This window comes from Sinocyclocheilus anshuiensis, unplaced genomic scaffold, assembly GCF_001515605.1.
Source record: "Sinocyclocheilus anshuiensis isolate Anshui unplaced genomic scaffold, SAMN03320099.WGS_v1.1 scaffold850, whole genome shotgun sequence".
Lineage (NCBI taxonomy): Eukaryota > Metazoa > Chordata > Actinopteri > Cypriniformes > Cyprinidae > Sinocyclocheilus > Sinocyclocheilus anshuiensis.
In genome coordinates, this window is record NW_015537937.1 from 97,530 (window position 1) to 112,579 (window position 15,050).

Below are 15,050 nucleotides of genomic sequence, written 5' to 3' on the forward strand. Positions count from 1 at the left end.
CTATATATCGAATTTGATCTTTTAGTTGCACTTAGTGTATCTTAATACATTAAGCCATGTTAAGTGTAATTTAGTTTATTTTGTCTTGTCTTCACCACCTGACTATACTGTTGTAAAATGTTGAGAGATTCAAACAAAAAGTAATCAATAAATAGAACAAAATAAAAAATAAAAAAAGACTGCAAGTGACGTCGCTAGCGGAAGCGCAAGTGTCTGAGAATGCAAGCCTGAGAATGCACGTCTGAGAGTGCAAGCGCCAAGCTGCAGCCAGACCCTTCTCGGCTGTTGCGCAATATTTAACTTTCAATTGAGCGACCTACACTGGGCGTGACTTTCTGAAAATCTTGGACACTCGCGTTGCTCGCGTATTATCTCCTCATTTCTTGTCATATCTCCTATTGGACTCTGATGTTTAATTTGTGCGGTGATGACAAGCACTTTCACTTTTAAAGTAACAGTCGCAAAACCTGGACGAATCGTGTGAAGTGCTTCATAAAGCCTGTTTTCCTCCGGACCAGTCTTCTAGGTTTCTCAGCCAGAGGCTCTTTGATAATGTTGGAGTGTTTATTGACGATCTTTCTGGGCTTTATCTCCGTGCTGCTGTTCTGCGCTTTCTGTGGACGCAGAAGGTGAGTTTTCTGATATTTTGCTGCATTTTGGCAAATGTAATTGTGCTCATGTGTCTATGTGGAGCGTGTATTTATCAATAGGCAGACGCCTTTTGTTCAAATATTTGAAGAAACATGATGCATCAACAGATTCATGATTAGTGTGAATGTCCAAACAGATGAAACTAAATGTTATAATCGTCATTCATCACTTAAAGTACATTTAAACCGCGTTGGCAATGAAGTGTCTGTTAAGACGATATGAATAATTCGCAGCAGGGCTGGGAGCTTGTTTACTCTGTTTGAAATTGAACCTTTCAATAGAAGGCTTCCAGTGCGGGTAGTCCCACAAGAATCTTTTCTTTCGAACAAAATGAACCGATTCAGTGACTCGATTACGTCATCGCGTTGTCCTCTAATTAATAAAGCCATATGTAGAGGTATAATTTTTTATTACATGTTATTTATAAAGATGCTTATAATTTCATTGGTTCCAGTACCATTTGTTGCAGCCATGATTTGGTTTATAAATCATTACGTCATCTTAAATATAATTTTATTTTTATTATATATGATATTTTATAATATAATTCTAACCAATCATTCAGAGCTGCGTTTCCCAAAAGCATCGTATCTGAAGTAGATCGTACTAGAGACCACTGGTACATGCATTGTGACCTGGTTTAAATGATTCATTGAAAAGATTCTGGCCAATCAGAGCACACCTAGCTTTTCCGAACAATGATTTGTAAAAATCGACGTGTTTCAGAAAGGCGGGGCATAGTGGAGAAACAATAATGTACAGTATGTGGAAAATAATGTGTTTTTTTAACCTTAAACCGCATAAACCCATTGCATTACACCAAATACACAACATAATGTTCTTTTTAGCAACGTCATATGACCCCTTTAAGTTAACCTGAAAATTAACATCCATACTTAATTTGTGTATAGTTTCTGTGCAGAGGCTTTTAGTCAGAGATTTACCCCACAATGGGCTGCAGTGTGTTTACTTGTTCAGTTAGTGAGCTGCAGTCTCAAAAGGATGTTTGGAGAACTAATTCCCAAAGGGCCACCCCATCCTTTTCTGGTCAGTCTCGAAAAGTAGGACATGGGAGATATACATCAGCAGTAGATCATTACACAGTATTCTCAGTAACTGAGTCCTGGTTTTGTCATTTGAAATAAAGCTTGCTGTTAAAACAAACTGAAACAATGAAACATTTTGTTTAGCACAATTATATCATTGCTTTACCACAGAGAACATTATTAAGAAAGAAGGTGAACTACGTGGTTGGGGTTTGTTTGAGTTTGTGTGTTTGTCTGAGTGAGTATTATATAATGACATAGAATGGCAGTCTCTTAGACATAGTTGAAACAAGCATGTTAAAAAAAAAAACATGACTGTTTCATTGTGTGTGCATGCTGCAGGAAGGACGGTGAGCCCCCACTGATTAAAGGCTGGATTCCATTCCTGGGAAAAGCTTTAGAATTCAGAAACAACTCTCAGCAGTTTCTTACACAACTGCAGCAGGAGCATGGAGATGTTTTTACTGTACTTATAGCAGGTACATCTGACAAACACACACACACATTTACTTAGCATTATTTATACACAAATCTTTTTTTTTTAAACGAGAACATCTTCTGACTTCTAACAAAATTAACATTTTGTCATTTTTAGCTGAGCTTTGTACTCCCTGGTTTCCTTTTGCTCGTCCTCTCAGATGCCCTGTTATGCAACACATGCTGACATAGTTATGGTAATTAAAAAGATATGGTCCTGAAAGAGGTTGTGAGAATAGCAATTTCTGAATAGCTGATAAATAACATGGACCTTTTTTCAACATAAAGATTTAAGTTTACAGTTTTTATAACTGTAAAAGGGAAAGTGTATATTTTAGATGCTTTAATTCATCACCGTTTTACTTTTTTTTTCTCCTTTTTAATTACTTTATTTGTAGTTTATTTCATTAGTCCTGCAGTATGACACAGAAGTTTTTACAAGTACAAATATTTTTATTTTTCAATAAATTTGAGGTGATTTTTATTATTATTATTTTGTACTTTTTTCTGGGTAGTTTCTAGGTGGTTTACTAAACAAAATCAAAAGAGTCCACTCTCAGAAAGTCTGATATTATGGTACAGTACCTATATTTGTTCCTCCTTGGAGTTTTATTTAATTTTTTTTTTTGTTTGTTTTGTTTTGTTTGTGTGTTTTTATTTTATTTTTGTCTTCTTGATAATTGTAAGTCTGTAGCACCAAGAGCAAGTTACAAGTTGTGGAATCCTTAGAGTTAGTTCTAAGTGATGTTAGCAGACACAACTAAAATCATGCAAAAAATATACAACAAAAAATTATCTGAAAAAAAAAATGTATCTGAAGGAGAGCTTGTCAAACTGCTGGACATTATGCATTATGTAATGACATACAGCTATTAATTTTTGTATGTTTCTTTAGGAAGGTACATAACATTCATAATGAACCCCCTCCAGTACCCGTCTGTGATCAAACATGGAAAACAGCTGGATTTCCACACGTTTTCAGACAGCGCAGCATCCAGGACGTTCGGTTACCCACCGGTCCAGAGTGGCCTCTTCCCTGGAATGAGTGACAGCCTCCAGCGGAGTTACACTCTGCTGCAGGGGCCTGCCCTCGACCCGCTCATGTTCAGCATGATGGGAAACTTACAGCAGGTCCTGCGACGCCGTTTTCTGCCCAGTGAAGAGTCTGGGTCTGATGGCGACTGGCAAGAGGCGGAACTATATGAGTTCTGTAAATGCGTAATGTTTCAGACCACATTTAACACGCTATATGGACATTCGTCAAATCTGCGTCTGGACCAGCTGCGAGAGGACTTTGAGAAGTTTGATGCCATTTTCCCTTTACTAATGGCCCGTGTTCCCATCGCCTTGCTGGGAAAAACCAAAGAAATTCGTGAGAAGCTGACAAGATTTTTCCATCCTCAAAGAATGGCAGAATGGAGGGCTCCATGTGAGTTCATACAGACCCGAATGGCCCTGTTCCAGGAGTATGACACACTTCAGGACAGAGATAAAGCAGGTGACTCTCCCACATGCACACACACAAACATACACACTCATACAGAAAACCTAAAATCCTTCTTGCGGGGCCCACATATGACTGTGAAGTGTGTTGCTGATGGTAAATGTCCCATCTACAGAAGTATGATAATTTTCCCATCATGACATGAAGAACCCTGGTCTTCAGATTTTGTGCACCAAAAGAGATTATTTAAATATTAAGTAAATGTACCACAATTCTCACAAAAAAAGGAGTGTTTACACAGACTTTTTACAGTAGTTTTAGAGGCAGCATAGATGCCGTCCTTAAGCATGTATTAAACAATAACACTAAACAAATAGAAATATGCACTGTAAAAATGACCGTGAATTTAACAGTAAAAGACTGTAAAAATGCTACAGTAAAAACCTGTTAAATGGTTAACGGTAAATTTCCCTACTATATACGGTGAAAAACTGTATTGGACATTACATGTAATTTTACGGTAGTATTCTGTTTTTGGAAGTGAAAAAGACCGTATAATTTACAGTGAATAGCCATTTTTTTGTTGAAATAACTATGTTTCTTCTTAGTTTTTTCTTATCAGTTTTGTATATTAGGGTTGTGTGTTACACCTAATGTTGTTAAATGAATAAATTTAAGTTAAATCCTAAAATGGTGCTACCGTATTTTTTATGGTAAAATTCCGGCAATCACAGCTGCCGGTTTTTTACCGTAAATTTTACGGAATTTTTTTTACAGTGTGGTTAATGTGTCAATTTAACTACACTTTGTTATATGAACAGTAAGTACACAGTGTTAAGTCTCATAGTTAGTTGTAGTCTGTATGGTTGTGTTTCAATAAAATGAATCAGATCATAAGAGTAATTGGTCCAGGAATCGGACTTTACTAGTTGCGCTGTCTGTTTTGCGCTTAAGATTGACAATAATTAGGGCACTATGAAATCCATTTGACTTTTTGCCAAATTCAGTTTTTTCAATTTTAATTTTTCTAGACTCTGTTTTAATGGTTAAATTAAATTTTATTAATAAAAAAGCATGCCTAAAAGCATTGAAATTGAAATCATAAAGCTTACACAATTTAACATCATTTTATTAAAAGTTGAACAAAAATTACATTTTTAAGGCCTTATGAAATATGTTATATTTTTTCTCAGATTCAGTTTTTTTTTTTTAACTAAATTCTGTGTTTTCCAGTAATTTTCTGGATTCCATTTTAATTGTTTAATTAAATTGTAGTAATCAAAAAACATCTCTGGTTAATTGATTTTATAAAAAATTATGAATTATTATTTTATTTTACTTTTAATTTTTTTTTCTTCAGAAATACTGTACTGTTTTTCTGGTAAATTATTTTTATAATAAATATTGCTTAAAATGTATGTTTTAATGCAAATTTTATTAGTAGAAATAGCAAAATTATACGCGTTATACAGTACATTTTTTATGACCTGATTCCTCGATTCTGTCTGCATTTTACTCTTTTTTTTTTTTTTTCTTTTCATTTTTCCTTGACAGGACAGTAGAGATATGATAGGAAGTGAGTGGGAGAGTTAGAATGGGGGAGTTGGGAATGGGAAAGGTCCACGAGGCGGGATTCGATCTCGGGACACCCGAAGCGCAACTGCGCCATATATACACACACACACACACTTTAGTTTCAGTTTTAGTGATTTTTCTTTTTTGATACTTCAAATTAAACGTATTTTATTTCATGTAGTTGCCAAGGCAGCATTTATTGTCAGACATTATTGCTGATTTGACTCGTTTTAATGAATCATAATCTTGACAAACTGCTTTGGAGATTTCGGTACTTCCCCATTCAAGTATAAAAGACTTATGCCTGTTCCCCACATTAAATTCCTGCCTTGGGGTGTTGCCAAGATGACTGTTGATATCTGGCTTGTAAATTGACTTGTGTTAAAGGGTCTTTTTGCCATCAGTTTCTGTCTGATGAAATGCTGGAAGCAGGATGTGCATGAACAAATACAGTATTACACACAACGAATGCTCATCATGACTTTGCTGCATTGGTTTGGACCAGTGCCCAATGGTTTACACACACATACACTTAGCTTTCTTTCTGTCTCTGTCCACAGCACATCATTTTGCCATGCTGTGGGCATCAGTGGGAAACACTATCCCAGCAGCCTTCTGGTGTCTTTACCACCTCATCTCCTGCCCGGAAGCCCTTGAAGCAGTGAGAGCAGAGATTGTCAATGTGGTTGGAGAGAAGAACATGCAGTTGGTCTTTGAAGAAGACATCACAATTACACGACAGCAACTAGAACAGATGGTTTACCTGGGTAACACACACACACACACATTCTTACATAGTAACCCATCAAACACATTTTAATTATTGTCTAAGCAGTGCTATCGATTTGAAGTTACTATGCCAGTTTTCAAGTTCAAAGTATTTTTCTCTCTACAGAGAGTTCAATAAACGAGAGTTTACGTCTCTCCTCTGTATCAATGAACATCCGTGTGGTTCAGGAAGATTTCTGTTTGCGTCTGGATGCCCAGCATTCAATCAACCTACGAAAAGATGACATTGTTGCTCTTTACCCACAAACCACACACCTTGACCCTGAAATATACGATCAGCCTCAGGTAACATGCATCTGCAGCTGCCTAGATCAGTGATTCTCAACCAGAGCACCTCTTACTTCAAGCCTCAGTAATTATTATCAATGCTGAAGACAATTTTTGCTGCTTCATATTATTGTGGAAACGGCAATATATTACCATTCAAAAGTTTAGGGAGAGTAAGATTTCAAAAAAGAAATGAATACATAAATTAATACTTATTACTAAATTGATCAAAAGGAAAGACTTGTAAAGAATGGTACAACATGTTTCTGTTCTGAATAAATGCTGTTCTTTTGAATTTTCTATTCATAACAAAATGCTGAAAAAAAATCTGAGGATTTCCACAAAAATATTAAACAAATACCGTTTTCATCATTGATGATAATAAGAATTATTATCAATAATTGAGTACCAATAATAACTGAGCACCAAATCAGCATACTGTAATGATTTCTGAAGGATCACGTGACACAGAAGACTGGAGTAATTACCATCACAGGAATAAATTACAATTTATTACTCATCCAATAAATCCTTAACAACTAGAAGTCACAACCTTTGAATACTGTTATGGACAACGGGGGACATGAAGTCAAAAAGTTGAGAATCACTGCTCTAGATCCACCTAGCAGACCTCATTGTAAACATACTTCTTTATTGTTAGAAAACGTATTTATTTAAATGTCTTTTGTGTGTGGTTTCTTGTAGCGCTTCCAATTTGACCGTTTTGTGGAGGATGGGAAGGAAAAAACAGATTTTTATAAATGTGGCCAGAAGGTCCGGTACTATCGTATGCCTTTCGGCTCTGGAGCCACACAGTGTCCAGGGCGTTTTTTTGCGATGAATGAGCTGAAGCAGTTTGTGTGTGTGGCTTTGCTCGTGTGGGAAATGCAGTGGCTGGAGAACCAGCAGGAGGCGATGCTAGACAACAGCCGTGCTGGTCTGGGCATCATGCCACCTGCTAATCAAATCACTTTCAGATACAGAACTAGAAAACCAGGGGACAGTATGAAGAGGGATGAATGAACTAAATGAATAGAGAGTGACTGTCGTCTGGTCATTGCTTGTGTATTTTCCTTTCATTTTTTCACAGGGTGCATGCAAAGATTTTGTAAATAATGCAAGCTGCAGTATACATAAATAACACTGCCATGGAAAAATCTCATCTTTGAATGAGCTAAACATACAGTATACACTGCAGTTTGAATCAGGGTTGATGCATTACAGTGAACAGCTTTCTATGTACGGTATCTCACAGAAGTGAGTACACCCCTCACATTTTTGTAAATATTTTATTATATCTTTTCATGTGACAACACTGAAGAAATGACACTTTGCTACAATGTAAAGTAGTGAGTGTACAGCTTGTATAACAGTGTAAATTTGCTGTCCCCTCAAAATAACTCAACACACAGCCATTAATGTCTAAACCGCTGGCCACAAAAGTGAGTACACCCCTAAGTGAAAATGTCCAAATTGGGCCCAATTAGCCATTTTCTCTCCCGGTGTCATGTTTCTCATTAGTGTTACAAGGTCTCAGGTGTGAATGGGGAGCAGGTGTGTTAAATTTGGTGTTATTGCTCTCACTCTCTCATACTGGTCACTGGAAGTTCAACATGGCACCTCATGGCAAAGAACTCTCTGAGGATCTGAAAAAAATAATTGTTGCTCTACATAAAGATGGCGTAGGCTATAAGAAGATTGCCAAGACCCTGAAACTGAGCTGCAGCACGGTGGCCAAGACCATACAGCGGTTTAACAGGACAGGTTCCACTCAGAACAGGCCTCTGCATCAAATTGGTCTGCATGGCTGTCGTCCCAGAAGGAAGCCTCTTCTAAAGATGATGCACAAGAAAGCCCGCAAACAGTTTGCTGAAGACAAGCAGACTAAGGACATGGATTACTGGAACCATGTCCTGTGGTCTGATGAGACCAAGATAAACTTATTTGGTTCAGATGGTGTCAAGCGTGTGTGGCGGCAACCAGGTGAGGAGTACAAAGACAAGTGTGTCTTGCCTACAGTCAAGCATGGTGGTGGGAGTGTCATGGTCTGGGGCTGCATGAGTGCTGCCGGCACTGGGGAGCTACAGTTCATTGAGGGAACCATGAATGCCAACATGTACTGTGACATACTGAAGCAGAGCATGATCCCCTCCCTTCGGAGACTGGGCCGCAGGGCAGTATTCCAACATGATAACGACCCCAAACACACCTGAGAGTAAAGGTGATGGATTGGCCAAGCATGTCTCCAGACCTAAACCCTATTGAGCATCTGTGGGGCATCCTCAAACGGAAGGTGGAGGAGTGCAAGGTCTCTAACATCCACCAGCTCTGTGATGTTGTCATGGAGGAGTGGAAGAGGACTCCAGTGGCAACCTGTGAAGCTCTGGTGAACTCCATGCCCAAGAGGGTTAAGGCAGTGCTGGAAAATAATGGTGGCCACACAAAATATTGACATTTTGGGCCCAATTTGGACATTTTCACTTAGGGGTGTACTCACTTTTGTGGCCAGTGGTTTAGACATTAATGGCTGTGTGTTGAGTTATTTTGAGGGGACAGCAAATTTACAGTTATACAAGCTGTACACTCACTACTTTACATTGTAGCAAAGTGTCATTTCTTCAGTGTTGTCACATGAAAAGATATAATAAAATATTTACAAAAATGTGAGGGGTGTACTCGCTTCTGTCAGATACTGTATATGCTACTGTGACGTAAGGACAGCTTTTCAAACATCTTACCTCTCATAAATCAATTTTATCCTTTCACTGGGTGTAAAATAAAGTGGCAAAGGCTGCACATGCCAGTAAACGGGATTTCATGCACTGCAGTCTGCAGCTCATCATCTAGACTAATAATTTCTTGATTCCAGCATTGAATATTAAAAGGTAAATGTTTCTGCTGTTTTATTTTATTTTTTAACCCTTAGAATTTGGTCAGGATTATTCATAAAGTCATAAAATGCATATTGAATAAATTGCTGTTCAAAAGTTTGGGGTCAGTAAGATTTTTTGATATTTTTGAAGTCTCTAAGTTCACCAAGGCTACATTCATGTGATTAAAAATACTGTAAAAACTGTAAAGTGAAAAATTATTACAATTTAAAATAACTGATTTCTATTTTAATGTTATAAAATGTAATCTGTAATGGCAAAGCTGAATTTTTGTAACAATGTAAAGTCTTTACTGTCACTTTTGATCAATTTAATGCATGCTTGCTTAAAAGTATTCATTAAAATCTTACTGACCCCAAACCTTTGAATAGTAATGTACACACATTATTACTTATTTAATGGTTACTGGTTGATATTAGTTTTTTAATATCACTACTGGTCAGTATTTCATATTTTATCAGTTGATATTGGAAACTTAATTATGCATGCTCATTTAAATTTAAATGATCTTTGCTGTGATATAACGTCCTATTAAATTTCATCTTTAAAAACACCTAACCATTTAATAACATTGTAAAGTACAATCTTTAGCATATTACTTCAATACTATTACAGTATATACTCTGCTGATACACTCAGTGGCAAGTTCAAATACAGTTTGGACACAGAAATCAGACAAAGGCATCATGGGATACTCAATACTTTACTGGAATGTTGGAGACAGCATGTGCAAAATGAACAAATGTAACTCGCTTCAATAGCAACTGTACAACACTAACAAAAATAAAACACCTCCACATTCTTAATGTGGCTCAAGTTTCTTTTTTATACTAAAAATTGTAACAGTCAACACAAATACTTTTACTCCCACAAACCACAAATAAGATGATAATTATTCGTGCATATTAAGTTGCTGCCACCTTTTCACAGATTAAATCAGATCTCAGACATTTCAACAGGTGGACCCCAGGTAAGCAAAATTCAGGGTCAAAGAGCAAGGTTAGCAGATGTTTTTGTGGAGTGATGTTTTTAGAAGTGATGTTCTTGTTAACATTTTAACTTGTTACTGCATGGTCCTCAGGTCAGAAGCCAATGTCAAGTTGTATCTTCTGCTCAAAAACAGCAATGATAAGCATGATGCCAAAGCCTAGGAGTATCCCAGCATTCTGCAGGAGGAAGAAGCCATAGTGACTGAAGCCTGCTTCACTCGCATCATTGTGTAACATCTCCGGTACCTATAAAACACACAAAAAGGTCCATTTTAGAGATCACGGTTTCAACTAGGTAAACACAAATGACCATAATGTGTATGTTGCAAAAAAAAAAAAAAAATTATTATATTTATTCCCCCCCTCCCCTTAAAAATACATACAGTAATTAGATACTATATATATTGAAAATAAAAAAAGAACCGTGTTCGTTTGCAATTATTTATATACTACTACAGTTTTTATTAATATTTTGAAAAGGTGTTTTATATTTTCAGTTTTCATTTGAATTTGCTAATTTTGTTTTGGTTTTTATTTTAGACAGTAATTTTGCACCAACAAAATTAATTCAGTTTGATTTTAGTTTATATTTAAATATTTCACTTTATGTCAGCTGTATTTCAATTAACAGAATGCTTTTAATAGTTGGGCCCTCCTCAATCACAGCATTTCTCTGTTTCTGTGCTACTCACCATGTCCACAAGAGCGACATACAAGAACAACCCAGCCGTGAGAGCAAAGATCCATGTAGCAACATTTTCAGCATAATGACCAATCAGAATGCCTGTGATCATGCCCAAATATCCCATCAGGGCTGAGAGCAGATTGTACAGGATGGCCTGTCGTACTGACATACCCGCCTTCAGCAAGACTGCAAAATCACCTGCGTAAATGAAAAAAAAAACATTTCAAAGCAATGTGATGAACAACAACCTGACTTCTGATTCCTTTGCCAATTCCATACACCGATTCATTTCTAAAGACAAACAAAACTGTCACGGTGATGACAGACAATGTCTTACCAAGCTCATGAGGAAGCTCATGGCAGAACACAGCGACTGAGGTACTAAGACCACTGGACAAACCTTCAGTGAAAGCCGCCCCTGAAATACAAAATTGCATATCTTTAAATGCTGTTCCAAAGTATGCAAAAGCCTTGGTATGCATTTTTTGTGATAAACTTTTTACACATCAATTTTATTATATGCACAGTATATACAAATGCATATTTAGCATTAACTAACTAATTGTAACTATGTACAGTTGCCAAATCCTCTGAGAACAAATGAAGATTTTTTTATTTAAATATATTTTTATTTATATAAATAAAAAAAAATTAAATTATATGATATAAAAAAGAAATTACGCATTTTAAAGGTATACATTAAAAAATATTTGTAAAATTAAAAAAAAAAAAAAAAAAAAACCTCTATATTTATATATAAATATAAACAAGTTGTGAAAGCCTGCATGTGATTTGTAAATACATGCAAAAACAGGTGGTTTCAAAAGTGCACCAACAAGTTTAGCAAAGCCTGTATAGTGGACACTGTATGCATAAACTTTTTTACACTTGTATTGCACGTCCAAGGTTTCATTTGTTCTGTGTGTGTGTGTGTGTGTAAAACGTACCTATGGCAAGTCCGTCGCTGAAGTTGTGAAGCCCGTCTCCCATGATGACCATCCAGGCGAGCGTGGCCACGCCGGCCTCCTGGAAGTGCTGGTGCGAGTAGGAGTGTGTGTGTCGGTGCGTGTGTGTGTGCGGGTGGTGGTTCTGGGAGTGGTGGTGATGCAGTATGTGGTGATAGTCATGGTGATGATGATGTTGCTCATCTGATTGGCCAACTGTGTCATGGAAGTGGGAGTGGCATTTGTTTTCACAGTCAACATCATTGTAGAGCTCTGCCCCCAACATCACCTCCTCTTCCTCCGCAACACCCCGTCCACATGCACTTCCACCATTTGTTTCAGCATTACCCTCAATCGTCTTGACATCATTGTCTTCTAATGACGGCAGTTTCTCAGATTCCAAAACTTCTGTGGTGAAATCAACCCTCTTTTGCACCTACAAGCATAAAAATAACATTTTAAATGACAGAAATTCAAGGAACACCTCTATGCAACATCCATGTCATTATAACATTTAGGAAATTAATACTATGACTTTTGAAATGGCTAAAAGAAGAATGTGAATTACGCGACTATAACATGAAATAGGAGATCTTAGACTTGCTTTTCTGACCTTCTGTTTTTTGTCCTTGTACATTTTGCCGAGGGTCAGGAAGTGTTCGATGAGGAACATGATGTACACTCCACTCAGAGCTGTGAGCCCCGTCCACACCGGCCGAAGGGAATCCTCTTCCACCTCTTCACCGTGGTGATGATGCTCAGAGTGGCCGTGCTGGTGATGACTCTGAGACTGAGAGACGCCAATCAAAGATCAGGACATTTTAAATAACATGCCTTTGGCATTTTATTTTGTAGAATAGAGAAAAACATGTCTATAATACACACTACCATTATGTTTAAAAGTTTGGGGTCAGTAAGATTTTTTTTTAACATAATTAACACTTTTATTCACCAAGCTTGCATTAAACTGATCAAAAGTTAGAGGAAAGACATTTACAAAGTTACAAATGTATCACAGTTTCAAAAAAAAAAAAAAAATTAAGCAGCACAGCTGTTTTCAGCATTGGTAATAATAAGAAATGTTTTGTTGAGTGTCAAATCAGCATACTGGAATGATTTCAAAGGGTGATTTCTAAAGTGCATGATTTCTAAAATCATGCGACACTGAAGACTGGAGTATTGATGCTGAAAATTCAGTTTTGCATCACAGGAATAAATTACATTTTAAAATCCAACAGAAAACAGAAACAGTTTTCAATTAGAAAACAGATGTTTTTAATTGTAATAATATTACTTTTACAGTTTTTTTTATTCAAATGAGCAGACTTTTAAAAAGTTTTAAGACTTTTAAAAACATTTAAAAAGTCTTACTGACCCCAAATGTTTGAATGGTAGTTTATGTGCATTTGTAAATATGCAATCACAGGTGACTTCCCATGATTCAATCATATTAGTAAAAACACAGACCACTAAAAAAAACAACAACTAAATACTAAATTTGAAAGCAAGTTTGTGTCTTACATGTGGTATGAGGTGGAGGAGAGCGTCTCCGCTCAGAGTTCCCACTGCAAGGGCCACCAGGAAGCTCAGCAGGAAGTTGAAGCAAACTCTGTTCATGAGTGGGATCAAAACCACACCAACTAACGCCAGCAAACTGATCAAAGTGATGGAGAGAAACCCTCCTACCCATGCTGTAACACAAACACACAATTTTTAGAAAGGCTGCATTTTTCACAATAGTACCACACATTTGTTATTTTTGTGGTATCAGTGGATATTGGATATTTCATTGTACATGATCATTTTTACATTAAGATTACCTTTGCCATCATTTAACGCTCACTCAAAGTTTATCTTTGAAATATAATTATTAATAATTTAATAACACTGTTAAATGTAATCTTTAGCAAATATCTAAATTTCATGCCTAAATTAAATTAAATACTGATTGGATTTATTTTTAGTGTTTTGTATTTATTTAGACAAATAGTTAGGGTTGGGTACCGAAACCCGGTACCAATATGGCACCGGTACCCATGTAACCGGTATGTACTAGAACTCAATCCGAATGCAGATTTCGGTGCCATGCCTGAGCGATCAATTAAAATATTTGTACTCTGGTTCTCTGAAACGGACGTAAGAAGCATCATCACTGGCACCACACGTGAAAAATAATTTCCCGACTGAGAAAATGCACGTGAACTCAAGTCGGAAAGCTCTAATAATACAAATCCAACACATCTTTGTAGTAACGAGAGTGTCCATGTTGTTTTCACATTGTCATTCCGACTTAAAAGCACAACTCCGGAAATGAGAGCATTCGAGGAGCGCGTGAATGCAATAATTACACTTGCTCTGATGGCAGCAGGTAGCCTTCCGTTAACTAAGCTAAACATGCTTAAAGGAACACTCCACTATTTTTGAAAATAGGCTAATTTTCCAACTCCCCAAGAGTTAAACAGTTGAGTTTTACCGTTTTCGAATCCATTCAGCCGATCGCCGGGTCTGGCAGCTAGTTTTTAATAGCTTTACCTCATGTCTTCTTTTGTATAATCCTTAGAAGCCAAAATCGAAATAAAAAAATTAAATTAGATTAATAAAACAGCCACAGGCATAAAGTGTAAGCAGATGTTTCAATGTTTAGTTCTCTCTTTTATCATAATTAAACAGGGCTTTCATGTTGCGCGTGCTGAAGCTCCTCCGCGTGGGCGCGATCTTATCTTCTATCATAATTAAACAGGGCTTTCATGTTGCGCGCGCTGAAGCTCCTCCGCGTGAGCGCGATCTCGTTTCTGAATTGCGAATAGCAAAAATGCATCATAGACAAATGTTTGAAAAGCAGCTGGCGACTGGTGAGATAGAATTTGCAGGATAATGTATATATAGCAATCATAAATGTATGTGTGTTTTCTTAATTTCTCCAGTACCGATAGCAGAACCGTTAACGTCACAGTTTATCGATACTCCGATTAAATCCCGGGTTTCGGTACCCATCCCTACCCACCATACAGCATGAGCATCACACAGTGTGTCCGCTGGTACCATCCACGTTTACTGACACACCAATAAAAATGCGACATGGCGCTACAACATAAAACTGCTTACCTCAAGCTCTTATGCTCCCTCTTTCGCCGCTTCCGCTTTGTTTCAGCACACATAAAAACTACAACTGCTAAAGTGAGGTTTATCATGCTCTTTTTGTTAACACTAGCGCTTCTTCTGTAACAGACTTTGATTCTGTTATGTTGCACTTATCTATAAGTGTTTAGGCGAATGCTCGGTCACACTGGCG

At 37.1% G+C, this 15,050-nt stretch overlaps 2 protein-coding genes across 4 annotated transcripts in view; one reads left to right on the plus strand and one right to left on the minus strand.

The window, feature by feature from the left end:
- The first annotated feature begins 322 nt into the window (after window positions 1-322).
- Window positions 323-7,550, plus strand: cyp7b1 (cytochrome P450, family 7, subfamily B, polypeptide 1). 2 transcript variants are annotated; one of them, XM_016448545.1, is made up of 6 exons: window positions 323-629; window positions 2,040-2,176; window positions 3,070-3,672; window positions 5,754-5,960; window positions 6,089-6,267; window positions 6,955-7,550. In XM_016448545.1, exons 1-6 carry the CDS (start codon window positions 553-555, stop codon window positions 7,270-7,272), a joined length of 1,521 nt encoding a protein of 506 aa, XP_016304031.1. In that variant the 5' UTR covers window positions 323-552; the 3' UTR covers window positions 7,273-7,550. The 2 variants fall into 2 exon arrangements, with proteins under 2 accessions (XP_016304031.1, XP_016304039.1); XM_016448553.1 differs by lacking the exons at window positions 323-629; window positions 2,040-2,176 and adding an exon at window positions 2,695-2,750.
- Window positions 7,551-9,824: 2,274 nt separating this feature from the next.
- slc39a6 (solute carrier family 39 member 6) overlaps window positions 9,825-15,050 on the minus strand; it is a 10,137-nt gene continuing 4,911 nt past the window's right edge. For both annotated transcript variants that reach the window (XM_016448501.1, XM_016448503.1), the window contains exons 5-10: window positions 13,280-13,449; window positions 12,372-12,548; window positions 11,762-12,194; window positions 11,152-11,232; window positions 10,822-11,012; window positions 9,825-10,375 (exon numbers count right to left, since the gene is read on the minus strand). In XM_016448501.1, the coding sequence (XP_016303987.1) occupies window positions 10,223-10,375; window positions 10,822-11,012; window positions 11,152-11,232; window positions 11,762-12,194; window positions 12,372-12,548; window positions 13,280-13,449 (1,205 nt within the window). In that variant the 3' untranslated portion in view covers window positions 9,825-10,222. The remainder of the gene's footprint in view (window positions 10,376-10,821; window positions 11,013-11,151; window positions 11,233-11,761; window positions 12,195-12,371; window positions 12,549-13,279; window positions 13,450-15,050) is intronic.

Bases quoted from the DNA above. Each gene is read 5' to 3' on its own strand.
- cyp7b1 (XM_016448545.1), top strand. From the start codon at position 553: ATGTTGGAGTGTTTATTGACGATCTTTCTGGGCTTTATCTCCGTGCTG. The intron at 630-2,039 runs GTGAGTTTTCTG...TGCATGCTGCAG, and splicing joins GCTTTCTGTGGACGCAGAAG to GAAGGACGGTGAGCCCCCAC. The intron at 2,177-3,069 runs GTACATCTGACA...ATGTTTCTTTAG, and splicing joins TTTTACTGTACTTATAGCAG to GAAGGTACATAACATTCATA.